The sequence below is a fragment of the Aptenodytes forsteri genome, unplaced genomic scaffold, assembly GCF_000699145.1.
Source record: "Aptenodytes forsteri isolate BGI_AS27 unplaced genomic scaffold, ASM69914v1 Scaffold119, whole genome shotgun sequence".
NCBI classification, from domain to species: Eukaryota; Metazoa; Chordata; class Aves; order Sphenisciformes; family Spheniscidae; genus Aptenodytes; species Aptenodytes forsteri.
The window spans coordinates 5,155,583-5,167,913 of record NW_008796165.1 but is presented as its reverse complement, the minus strand read 5'-3'; the positions used below and the strand labels follow the sequence as shown (position 1 = coordinate 5,167,913).

The window sequence follows — 12,331 nt, the reverse complement described above, 5'->3', positions numbered from 1 at the left end:
GAGGTGGGTGTTGGTCTCTTCTCCCAAGTAACAAGCGATAGGACGAGAGGAAATGGCCTCAAGTAGCGCTGGGGAGGATTAGTTTGGATATTAGGAAAACTGTCTTCGCCGAAAGGGTTGTCAAGCATTGGAACAGGCTGCCCAGGGCAGTGGTTGATTCAGCATCCCTGGAGGTGTTTAAAAGAGGTGTAGATGTGGTGCTTAGGGACATGGTTTTGTGGTGGACTTGGCAGTGCTAGGTTAACGGTTGAACTGGATGATCTTAAAGGTCTTTTCCAACCTGAACGATTCTGTGATTCTGTGATACGTGATGGGCATGATCTTCTGGAGGCTTGGCTGGGCTAGCACTGAGCAGGGACAAGCCAGAGGTGTCTTGGCTGGTTGAGACTGGGCATTTCTCCCCTGTAGATGATGAAATGCTGAATGTGGAGGTTCCAAGGCACCCTGTGAGCAACAAGAAGGTCTTGGATGTCGAGGTGTACTCCAGCCGGTCGAAGGTCTACGTGGCTGTGGATGGGACAACGGTAAGTGATGGGTGCTGGCTGTCCCTGTGATCAGAGGATGGATGGAGCTGAATGGGTGAAGCCTCAAGCAGCGGGTGGTGAGAGCACTTCGGTGGCTGGCAAGAAGGTCAGGAGTTCATCCCCCTTCTGCCTACAGGACTGTGGAGGTGTGGTCCCGCATTGTCTTCTACTCTGGCATCCATCACTGCCATGAGCAAAGCCAAAATGTCACAGGAGAGAGATTTGCCGCTTGTTTGGGGGCTCTGCTCTGCTGAATGGGCAGGGAATAAGAGGTCTTGGCTTATGGTTCTCATCAGTTCTCCCCTTGCAGGTCCTGGAAGATGAGGCTCGGGAGCAGGGAAGAGGGATCCATGTCATCGTCTTAAATCAGGCGACGGTAAAGCATCCCTGCATGTTTGCATTTGTCTGTCTTGCTGGGCAGTGTTTGTCCTTGTTCTTTAACTGTTGGGTGTATGAGGCAAAGGGCAGCCAGGAGAGAAGACCCCGAATGCTTGTTTGCCTGTAGTTTCCAGAGCATGACATGGTCACCCAGAGGGTCCCTGCAGTGTTTCTCTTGTGTTTGCCTAGCTGTCCTTGGGGAGCAGGCAGGAGAGGAGTTGTGAGGTCGGGTAATGCTGTCGCATGGACCTCGGTGCAGTTCATGTCATGTGTGAAGGCCCAAGGGCTGAATTTGCCTGGGGACTAACTCCCTGGCATACCAGAAAAGTAACTCATGTTGTTCACGGACTGAGGCCTCCAGGACAGATTTCCATAATTCTGCATGTCCTGGCCATATAGCATTTAAGATGCATCTGACATTTGAATACCAACAGGGTCATGTGATGGCCAAGAGGGTCTTTGACACCTATTCTCCCCATGAAGATGAAGCCATGGTACTTTTCCTCAACATGGTTGCCCGGGGCCGGATCCTGATCTTCACCATTAAGGTATGTGTCCTTAGCGTCAAAAGAAAAAGTCACCTTGAGTCAGGACGCCCTAAGGCTCATCTGGGCAGTTGCCTCCTAAATGTCATCAGGCATTCTCAGGGCGAAATGTCACAACCCCACTGGGCTATGCCTCCCTGGCTGAATCACCTCCCTTGTCCTCTCGCTCCCCATTGTTACTACAGATACTGCTGTGTGCCCAGCAAGGTCAGGAGAGCAAAAAGCAGATGTGTCAGAGCCTGCAGCAATAAACAAGAGGTTAGGTGGAGAATGGACGTGAGGAAATATCAGGATGTGGTGGGACCCTTCTGGGTCCCAGTTCCAGGCTTTGGGGGGGGCACTGTGGACTGTGTTGGTTCTGGGCTGCTGTGCGAGCAGCACTGTCCTTCTTCAAGGTTTCGGGTTTAGCTGTGTGAAGTGTTGCTGAACACACAGCTCTGCTTGAGAACAATTTGGTCTCGAGGAAACAGGAGTCTGTGACTCCTCTGACCTCCCTGTGGGTCATGGTGAAGCCACCAGCAGGTTTAGTGGCACAGAGACTCTAGGAACCTGCTCTTGAAGGTGTCTGGCTCAGCTGGTTCAAAGGTAGGAGTGGGCCCTGTACTACTTTGGTATTGACAGGAGGCTTTCCTTGTCTACATCGGGAGCCAGATCTCAGCTGCAGGGTTGTGTTTTGTTCCAGGATGAAGGCTCTTTTCACCTCAAAGACACAGCCAAGAATGTCCTGAAAAGCCTGGGGAGCCAAGTTGCACCATTCCTGAGCTGGAGAGACATGTGGACATTTGTGGGGAAGAAGGGAGGTGAGTCTAGCACAGGCCGGGAGAGGGTTCATGGCCCCTTTTTTGGGGAGAAGCCAGGTGAAGACAAACCCAGCCCATTCCCAACATGCTGTATGAGCAGGGAACAAGTCGGAGAGCAGGCAACTCCATTCCTGGGGGTGAGGGAGGGGATGGAGGCAGAGCATGTCCTTTCAGCAGCTTGCCAGAGGCCAATGGGGAAAAGGTGCCAAGCTGCCATCCTTAGCTACAGCCCCTGGTCATGCCTTGACACAGCGGGGACGGGCCCTTCCAGACAGTCCTGACCCTGTGTCCCTGCTCCAGGGGAAGTATACGGGGAGAAGCACGCCAAGTCGCCTGCCCTCTCGACATGGGGTGACCCTGTACTGCTGAAGACAGAAGTTCATCTGACATCCGTGGAAGGTAGGAAGTAAGATCCGTTCTGCGGTGCGAGGTATCTCTGAGACGTGTCTGCCTGCTGCTCTTGGTGTTTTTGAGTCAAAAGCCGTGGGTCTGTTAGCAACATCCCAGGATGGATTTAAGGCTGTTTGAGATGGGGATGGTAATTTTAAAAAGGGGCCAGCTTCCCTTCTTCCTGCTTCCATGGCAATTCCAGGCATGGTTGTTGAGAAAGGTGAGGACGGGGAAGTGGGGACATGGTCTGGCCATTTGTCACCTCCAAACCAGGCCTGGTCCAGTCTCTTCTGACTGATGGCCCATTGCTGCTCAGAGAGGCCGTATGGTGGGGACGGCTTCTGAATGGCTCCTGTGTTGTATCTGGCATCCGGAAGTGTTGCTTGTTCATAGTAATAAGGACTGGCTTGGTGATGGCTGAGCCCAGGGAGAGCCGTCCATGTGGCAGTGCAGCCTGGAGCACACAAGGTGAGGCCATGGGGATGAGCGGTCTTTATTCTCCTTGGTGCCTCCAGATGCTGAGTGCCGTTGGCCCGACACAGAGCTGAATCGCCGCCGGAAAAGGTTCTGCAGCAAAGTAGAAGGTTACGGCAGCGTCTGCAGCTGCAAAGATCCCACACCCATTGAGTTCAACCCTGATCCTGTGAGTGCAGGGGCAGAGTATTCAGGGAAGGCTCCAGGAGGGAGGGCTGGGCTGGACCAGGTGTGTTTGCAGTTTAGATGCAGAGCCCTGTCCTTAAGCTCCAGCTGAGTGGTGAAAACTGCCCCTGGGCAAGCTCTTAACCCCAGCAAAGGTAAGGTGAATACATGTGGTCAGGTCATGCTAGGAAAGGGGAGTTCCCTTGCCCTATGTCTGCCCTGAGCTGCCAGGTTACCATGGCTCTAGGGACATTGGTATAAGCAGCAGAGCCTGTACATTTGGAGATGGAGCAGCTATCGTGGCCTTTGGGCTGTCCCTGGCACAGTGCTGAAGGGTTTGGACAAAGGTCTCCAGGTGGATGCAAGTTGGGATTTGGGAGCTGGGTCTGAGGTGGGGTGGAAGGGGAAAGCTGGCAGGGTCTCCAGCAGTGCTGAGTGGCGTCCTAGTTGGTTGGTGTGGTCCTGAGCCAAGGGGTAGGACTATGCAGCTCCGCTGTTTAACAGCAGGGCCCATCCCTACCCCTTGGATCCTGCTCTCAGTGGCATAGAATCGTTTAGGTTGGCATGGCCTCCCCCAGCCCCACTCACACATTTTTCTCTTCCAGCTTAAGGACAATAAAGTCTTCGATGTGCCTGTAGCTGTTATTGCAGGGAACCGCCCCAACTACCTGTACAGGTAAGCACTTCCAGGGGACAGGGCTTCTGTGCTCTGTGCCACAAGACCAGACGTGGCCCAAGCCCTCCCCTTCGTCCTGCTGGCAGGATCCAGCCACCTCCTGGGGTTGCAGGTGGACAGACCCGCTTGGACAGATTCCAGGGTCCTTGGCCATGGGAAAGGGAAGAGCCCAAGGGCAGTAGGTCCTGTTCCCTCACCATGTACCCTTTCCCCCACCCCAAGGGATCCATACCCCTCTGCTGAGCGGCCTGGGCCCACTGGGGCTGTGCACTCAGGCCCCTCAATCTCTCCTCAGGATGCTGCGCTCCTTGCTGTCGGCTCAGGGTGTCAATCCGCAGATGATCATAGTCTTCATCGATGGGTACTATGAGGTGAGAGCACTCCCAGAGGTCCCTATAGCCAGGTCCTCGGTCCCCCAGACAAGAGTATGTGGTGCTGGCCATCCTTGGTGGGTGGCAGGCTACGAGCCCCTTCACCCTTCCTCCTGCTGTGGGTCACACTGCTCCTCACCCGCTCCTATGCAAAGTCAGTCAGCTTAGCCAAGCCATGGGTGTGGATAAAGCTGCCTTGGCCTTTCCCAAAGCCCAGATTTTACATCCCTATGTCAGAAAGAGGCTGGTGTGCAGGTATGAGGTGGTCATGCTGGGCTCTTCCCATCCCCCTTTCTTGTTTGAGTATCGCCAGCCTGGGTGTAACACTGTCTGTCCAGCTCCCTTGCATGAAGCGGAACTAACCAGTCCAGCTGTGCCTGGCAGATCCACTCTCAGTAAGAGGTGAAGAGACCCAAAACGATCTGTTTTCGCAAGGCTCATGAAAGCTGTGGCCAAGTAAGAGGAGAGCTGGTCCTTTAAAGGGCAAAGACCTTCCCGTCAGCAAAACCTTATGAAGCCCTAGAGGATCCCACTGCAAGCCCTGGCTCTCTGGCAGTGGGATGCGCTTTGGGACAGGCCTTTGGCATCCTAGTAGGTCTCAGGAGCTTTCTAGCCCTCATCTCTGCAGGAGCCCATGAGGTATTGTCTGGTTGCCTTGTGATGGAGGTGGGGAAGGGAATAAGCTCATTCCCTTGCAGGCCTCCCCCATCACTGCCAGGTTGTGGGGCTGGGGGAGCTGGTGTATTTATGCAGGCTCTTACTGCAGCACATCAGAGTGGTTAAAGATAGCAGCATCTATTGCCATGGCAACTGGAGCAGCATCCCTCGGCTATGAGGGGGCAGCCTGGATGCTCGTGCTGCCGTGGTGGATACCAGGGAAAGGAGGAACAGTTGGTGCAATGGGAGCTCCTTCTCTCTTTTGTGGCTAGGAGGTGGGATGGCCAGTAAGGGGATGGAGAAGGCCTTGGTGGGGCCTTCTTGGGGCAGAGGTATGTCAGCCCAAAGATGGATTACTTCTGACCCCAGTGCGGACGTGCTTGGTCAGAGAGGTCTCTTTCTTGGCAACTGTGAGAGAAAATGAAGTTGATTGTGGTCTTGACATTAAGCAGCTAGTAGGTGTTCCTGGCTATACCTGTTTTCTTTCTGCACTGTCCATGGGGGACTGGGGATTTGGGCTTCTGAGATATTCTTGGATACAACTTCGGGTCTGCAAAGTAGCAGGGCTGAGAAACTTATGGTGATACCTAAAGGCTGAAGGGCCAAGAGGGTTTGGCGAGTTCCTTGCTGCAGCATCAACAGCACAGCATCATTTTGAGCCTTGCTTGCCCCCAAGAGGACAGCCACATGCAGGGGATCCCATAGTCATATTCTTGTTGTCCCAGGGACCTGACACTGTCAGAGAGTGGGGAGAATGTATCCAGACCCACACATTTGATGACCTTTGTACCTTTTCATTGCAGGAGCCAATGGATGTCGTGGAGCTGTTTGGCCTCTCAGGAATCCAGCACACTCCTATCAGCATTAAAAATGCCAGAGTTTCCCAGGTGAGAGACCTTTCCCAAATCCTGGGAGAGTTATTTCCTGGGTCCTGGGATAGCATTTGAGGGAGGCAGGCTTAGCCCCGCGTCTGTGCCAGGCTACCCCTCCCTGTGGTCCAGAGGTTGATGCTAACACAGGTAATGATCTATCTTTCCTTGTAGCACTACAAAGCCAGCCTGACTGCAACCTTCAACCTGTTCCCAGTGAGTGAGACCTCTGCCTGCGCCCTGTCTAGCTGCTCACCCGTGGGAGCAAGACAGCACAGGGTTTTCCTGGGAGAGTGGCATCTGTGACCCCCATCTCATGGGAGCTGGAATTGGTCGGGCAGGGCAGGGAACAGCACAGGCAGGAGACGCCTGCTCTGTGTCTCTGCTCTGTCCTGGTCCTATCGTGACATTTCTCCTTGTCCTACAGGATGCTAAATTTGCTGTGGTTCTGGAGGAAGACCTTGACATTTCTGTTGACTTCTTCAGGTAAAGCTGTGGGTGCCTGAGCTCCTGTTTGGGTGGGGCATTTCCGAGAAGCTCTCTGGCTGCTCAGGAGAGGCCAGATCCCTGCCATGCTGTAGCTCACCTATCCAAGGCTGAACAGTCCCCAGGCAGCAGCCATAACTGAGCTCTGCGGAGGGTCTTGAGTCCACTGTACTGGCTCTCAGTGCAGGGTGACTTTGAGGTCTGGGATCTCTTTCTGGTTTGCTTTTTGGGGACACTGATCAGTTCTGTACACACATGGTTAGAACTGCCCCATGGCAAGAGGACAGGGACAGCATCTACCAGGGCTCCAATTCTTTCATAAGGAGGAGGGACTCTGATGGAGCAGGAGACAATATTGTCCTCTCCCCATGGTGAGATGCAGCTTAGCTTATTTGGGTGCTCCTCCCCCGATCTGACGCCAACATCAGCCGTCTCAGCCCAAGAGATGGGTTAGACAGTCCCAGCAGTTGAGGGTGGCTTGTCCCTTTGTGGAGAATTTGCCTTGGTTTGCCTGGGCAAAGGATGTTTGACCAGGGCCGGGACAACTCTTTCCTCAGCTTTCTGAGCCAGTCAATACACCTTTTGGAGGAGGATGAGAGCCTGTACTGCGTCTCGGCTTGGAATGACCAGGTGGGTCAGGGAGGATGGTGGAGTAGGGACACCTCTGCCCTGTGTTGTTCCCATGTCAGGCTGGGGTCCAAGTTCTGTCTGTAAAGCGGGATGTCCCCCCACCATCATCCTGGGTGGGTCTGTCTCCCCAGCCCTGAACTGTTCAGAAGTGCCCCTGCAAACCACCATCCTGTCCCTGCTGTGTGCTTCCCAGCGGCTGTCCCCTGCTCCCCATGCTGGGAGTCTCCATGGAGCAAAATGCCTCCTATTTTGGCAGGGTAGGGGTGCATTCAGGATGCTGAATGCTCCCATTAATATCACAGGGCTATGAGCACACGGCTGAGGACCCCTCGCTCCTGTACCGCGTGGAGACCATGCCAGGCCTGGGCTGGGTGCTCCGGAAGAGCCTGTACAAGGACGAACTGGAGCCAAAGTGGCCAACCCCTGAGAAGGTGAGTACCCTAGAGGGACCCTGTCTTCTGCATCCCCATCTCTGCCCATCAGCAGTCCCTGATCATCACCCAGTCCCTGTGGGTACAGCCTTGGAGGGGCGCTGGCTCTCCCTGAGCTTCCACTGGGAAGGATGCCCAAGCAGAATGCATTTGGGACAGATGGTAACTTGAGGACCACATAACCAGCCATAGAGCTGGCTGGAACAGCCCAGGCAGGCTGGGGCCAAAGGGGCTAGAGCTGGTGTGGGCAGCCAGAAAGGTCCCTGGATGGCCACGCTACCAAATCATGTCCCTAAACTTGAGTATGAGTGGCAGTTTCCCCTCCCCAGCTCTGGGACTGGGACATGTGGATGCGGATGCCTGAGCAGCGGAAGGGGCGGGAGTGCATCATCCCTGACATCTCGCGCTCCTACCACTTCGGCATCGTGGGGCTCAACATGAACGGCTACTTTCACGTGAGTGACCTCCCTCAGCCCCCAAGCCCTGTTCTGGTGCTGAGCTCTGACTCAGCCACCTCTCCAGGTAGCAGGGATGCTTGAGGTGACCTCCAAGTACTGCTGACTCCTGACTGAACCCCATTTTGCTTCCCTCCTCTCTCTCTTCCCCCCAGGAAGCCTATTTCAAGAAGCACAAGTTCAACACAGTTCCGAATGTCCAGCTTAAAAATGTGGAGAGGTGAGTGCTGGTCAGAATGAGATCTGGATTAAACAGTTGCTTGACCTGACCCTTGTCCCCTTGTGCTGGGGACGTCTCCCTTCCTTCTGGAACAACAGCCATAACCTCCAGCCCCAGCGCACTGGCCTCCGCTGGGTAATCCTTGCGGTGGTTTTTGTGAGGTTGGGTTCAGCTACCCTGTGCTCTTGGTGGACATGTTGAAAGATCACATTTTTGCTGCCACATCCTCCAGGATATGTGGCAGTCCCTGCTCCCCATTCATTGGCTCCAACCTACCTTTTTGTATTACGCTGGGGCAGTCTTAAGTTTGGATCATCTTGGGATGATCCCTGCTTATCAAACTGTCTGGCTCTGCCCTGATCTCTGTGCTCTCTCCTCCTCTAACAGCTTGAGGAAGGATGCCTACGAGGCTGAAATCCATCGGCTCCTGGGGTAAGTGCCTGCAGGGAGGTTGGGAGACCACAGGGCATGCTGGGTGAACCAACCAGGACAGAAGAAAGGGTGGAGGTGGCCCTGGCAGACCCAGCCACCACTTGCCTGTCTGAAATACCCTGCAGTGGGAACAAGAAGGCAGTGAGGTCCCCTTTCACTCCCTGTTCTGTTTCCACAGTGAGGCTGAGGTCTTGGACCACAGCAAGAACCCCTGTGAGGATTCCTTTGTGCCTGACACTGAGGGCAGGGTCTACGTCATGTTCATCAGGATGGAGCAGGAAGCAGATTTCACCACCTGGACTCAGCTTGCCAAGGTGAGGCCCCTGACATGGCCCATCCTCACCCCTGCACTGATCTCTGCATTGCTGGGAAACATCTGGCTGTTGTTCTTGGGTTTGTCCGTGGCCTTGGACGCAGCTCAGCAAATAGATTCTTGGTGCCCTTGGGTGGTATTTAAGTTTTTGATGTTTGCAGAAGGCACTGGGTCATCCAGGGCAGATGCTTGGCTCAGTGGAAATAAGTCTTATGATCTCCCTGTGTGGGACCCCAGGGTCTGAGCTTGTCTGGATGATTCCATCACTTGCGTGGAGGTGATGGTCAAACCCCCTGTCCTGAGGCAGGGGTGGGAATGGGTTCCCCCTCTTCTCTCACTGATGGTGGCTGGAGGGGTGCTGCCCTGCACTGCCCCAATCAAGGTGCTGTCCCCTCTCTGCTGTGTCTTGGTGAGGGGCAGGGATGGTGGCTTTTCCCTTGCCGGGGGACGCCCAGCTCTGGTGTCTTTCCCCAGGCTCTGATGCCTATTCCTTCCTCCCCACCATCCTAGTGCCTCCACATCTGGGACCTGGACGTCCGCGGGAACCACAAGGGGCTGTGGCGGCTCTTCCGCAAGAAGAACCACTTCCTCGTGGTGGGGGTCCCTGCCTCCCCCTACTCGTGAGTATCGGGGGCACAGCAACCTGGGTAATCCCCACCCCACCCCCCGCATCCTCATGGCACTGTCCCCTGCCCAGGGCACTGCATCATCCGCTTCTGTCCCAGCCCAATCCTGGGGCATACCACCCCCCTTCTGAATCATTGTGGTGGGAGGGGGGACAGGATATATGCCCAGGGCTGGAGGATGTCCCAGTGGGAAGGAGATCATGCCAGGGAGGCAGGCAGGGCTGCTGGGAGTTGGGGTCCTGAGAGGGACCACCACCCCTGCCTGCTCCCATCCAGCCTCCTCACCTGCAGGTCCAAGAAGCCCTCATCGGTGACACCGATCTACATAGAGCCCCCCGCCAAGGAGGAGGGGGCGGTGGCAGTGCCAGCAGTTGCTGCAGCAGAGCAGACATGAGACTGGCAGCTGGGAAACAAGGGGGACTGGGAGAAGATGGAGACCTCCACAGTGCAGAGGCAGAGTTGGCAGCAGCTCTCAGAGGCTGGTGACCGGACACGGACTCCCATTTCAGGCTGCAAAATGAGACCTCGGGCTCCCTCCAGCCCCCTATTGTGGTCTCCCTCGCACAGGACAGGGTCCTTCCCTGTAGATATGCCACCCCCCATCCCAGGAACTCTTTTTTTTAACAGACTCTTTACTAACGCTGCTCCCGTTGCCCCCTGGCTGGGCAAGGCTGGAGGAAGGAGATGCTCAGCTGGGGCCTAGAAGGGGGCCTTCAGAAACACCTTTGCTTCCCATTTTGGCCCCCGAGTCCTGAGAAGGCAGCATGCTCATGTGCAAGTCCTGCAGTCTACCAGCTGGGTGTTATTTATTAGCTCTGGCTTGGCTGGCTCCGTGCCCAGTGGTGAACGTGGTGGTGAAGAGGGGATCTTCCAGTATCTCTTCTATCTCCTGCACAATGGATGCACCTTGAAGACTGTATGCTGGGTTGGACATCTCCCCGCACACTGGCTTTGCTTCTTGGGCTGCAGCGACTGGTGCAGTCCAGCTCATAGGCAAAAGGGAATACTGAAGAGGAGCTGAACTTGCTGTGGACACGTAGGAGACACCCCATACCCAGCATGAGGGCAGTCAGGTCTTTCCTTTCTCTGCAGTTCTGGGAGCTGGCGATGACTGTAGATGGAAGTGGACCGGGCTGTGTGCTGTGACTCAGACCGTCCTCACCTACCTTCTCTGTGGGGAGCAGCCCTGCCCCTCAAGTTGTGGGAGAGGGGGGGAAAGTGCCTTGCAGAGCGAGATGGGAGCAGCCAGTAAGCATCCCCCCAGCTGCAGGGGCAGGATGGACTGGGGTCCTCTGGAGCGAGAGATGCTGTGCTCTGGTGTGGTCCTTGCCTGTGGTACTGTATCCTGTCTCTCCCTCCTCCCTGGCCAGGTACCCCAAGCTCTTGCTGAAGGCAGAGGGAGTTTGTTCTCCTGAATCTCCACCTTTACCATGGTACGTTACTAGTGGGGAAGCTGAGCTGAGCCGGGATGGGCAGCCTGGCTCTCCTGCTGTGGTACACCCCTCATGCAGAATGAGAGGGAGGGGGTTGCTATCCCCCCTCCCATGCCTTAGGAAGGACCCCAGGGCCCCCTCCCTCCACCAGCCACTCGGTACTAATGTTGCCCCCTGACTGGGGCCAGTCCTGGTCCCCTTGCTCAGTGCACCTCCCTGTCTCATCCATGCAGTGAGAGAGCTGTTCTCTGCCCAGGTCCCCCAGCCTTGAGCAGGGATGCTATGCTCTGGCTTGCCTTTGGGAGGAGGATTTGCTGCTCAGCCCTTTCCCTGTGGTCACAGGGGCTCTTCCCCTTCATTTTCTCACTGTGAAATGAGTGTCAGGGTCTACACTACACTAACTTATTTATTTATTGCTTGTGGGAAGGGGAGGATAGCAGGAAAGCAGCGTGGAGAGCTAGCAGCCCCCAGCCTGCGTGGGAGCAGTTGTGGGAGGTTTGTGTCTTGTCCCCCTGGCTCCATGTTCCCCTCCTTCCTCCCTTGCCCAGTGTAGGAATTAATAGTTGTGAACCTGGGAAATCTGCTCCTCTTTGGCCAAGACAAGCCCTGTGTGGACACAGCGCAGCTCTAGCATGACCGTAGAGACTCTGACCCTCCCTGTCCCTTGCATGCCTGTCCCAGCAGCAGGGATGGAACGGATGCAGGAGGGGAACAAGAGGGTGCAGTACCGGGCTTGGGTTCAACCCTGCCCTCCTCTGCCACACCCAGTGCTGCCCTTCACTGGGGCTCTGCTCTGGCAGCCAGTGGGTAGGTGGCCTCTCTCTGCTGGTCCTCGGGGTAAAGCAAGTCCTTTCAGCATGATGGGAAAGGGACTGGGCTTCTTCCCAGGGAAAGCAGCTCCCTCCCCATACCCTGCTTTGGAAAAACTTCCACAAGTCTCCACTGTGGTGCCCTTTCCTTGGCATCCCTGTTCCCAAGGCCCCATTTCCCTTCTTCCTGAAACTAAATGTACCCCCTTTCCCTTCTTCTCTGGTGGGGCTCAGGCTTGGCTTCTTCCTCGTTCCTGCTGGGGCTGGGGAAGGTGGTCCTACGGCTAGGGAATAGCTAAACATGAGTTCCCCTCTCTGCTGCCTGCCCTGCAGCAACCAGGGGGCTGTGGCTCCCTGTTCTCAGCGGCAGCAGGACTTGACTGGTGGGCTTCAAGCTCCCCCCTCTCCATTTGCCACGATGGGCCCGCTGGATGCTGTTCTCCATCCCTCCTCCTTCCTCCAGCAAGGCTCCGGTAGTGGCTGGGTGGCAGGGCTGGGTGCATGGGCATCCCTAGGGCTTGCCGCTTTCTGAATCGGATTATTTTTTTCAAGAGTAAATGTTGCAAAGCTGTTGAGCCTCATATGTTTCATGGCTGGCCTCATGCATGGCCCAGGGCTGGGGTCCCCGGCTCTGGCCACCCGACTGG

General features: G+C 55.7%; 1 protein-coding gene across 1 annotated transcript in view; it reads left to right on the top strand.

Annotated features, from left to right (window-relative positions):
• The window catches only part of POMGNT1 (protein O-linked mannose N-acetylglucosaminyltransferase 1 (beta 1,2-)), a 16,756-nt gene extending 4,580 nt beyond the window's left edge, over nucleotides 1-12,176 (top strand). Inside the window, exons 3-21 of the mRNA XM_009287319.2 lie at nucleotides 409-524; nucleotides 835-900; nucleotides 1,337-1,450; nucleotides 2,130-2,247; nucleotides 2,548-2,646; nucleotides 3,153-3,280; nucleotides 3,882-3,952; nucleotides 4,248-4,323; nucleotides 5,784-5,867; nucleotides 6,024-6,065; nucleotides 6,277-6,335; nucleotides 6,893-6,965; nucleotides 7,268-7,396; nucleotides 7,726-7,851; nucleotides 8,007-8,071; nucleotides 8,459-8,503; nucleotides 8,682-8,817; nucleotides 9,327-9,436; nucleotides 9,734-12,176. Coding sequence (XP_009285594.1) covers nucleotides 409-524; nucleotides 835-900; nucleotides 1,337-1,450; nucleotides 2,130-2,247; nucleotides 2,548-2,646; nucleotides 3,153-3,280; nucleotides 3,882-3,952; nucleotides 4,248-4,323; nucleotides 5,784-5,867; nucleotides 6,024-6,065; nucleotides 6,277-6,335; nucleotides 6,893-6,965; nucleotides 7,268-7,396; nucleotides 7,726-7,851; nucleotides 8,007-8,071; nucleotides 8,459-8,503; nucleotides 8,682-8,817; nucleotides 9,327-9,436; nucleotides 9,734-9,836 — 1,760 coding nt within the window. The 3' untranslated portion in view covers nucleotides 9,837-12,176. The remainder of the gene's footprint in view (nucleotides 1-408; nucleotides 525-834; nucleotides 901-1,336; nucleotides 1,451-2,129; nucleotides 2,248-2,547; nucleotides 2,647-3,152; nucleotides 3,281-3,881; nucleotides 3,953-4,247; nucleotides 4,324-5,783; nucleotides 5,868-6,023; nucleotides 6,066-6,276; nucleotides 6,336-6,892; nucleotides 6,966-7,267; nucleotides 7,397-7,725; nucleotides 7,852-8,006; nucleotides 8,072-8,458; nucleotides 8,504-8,681; nucleotides 8,818-9,326; nucleotides 9,437-9,733) is intronic.
• The last annotated feature ends 155 nt before the right edge of the window (nucleotides 12,177-12,331 follow it).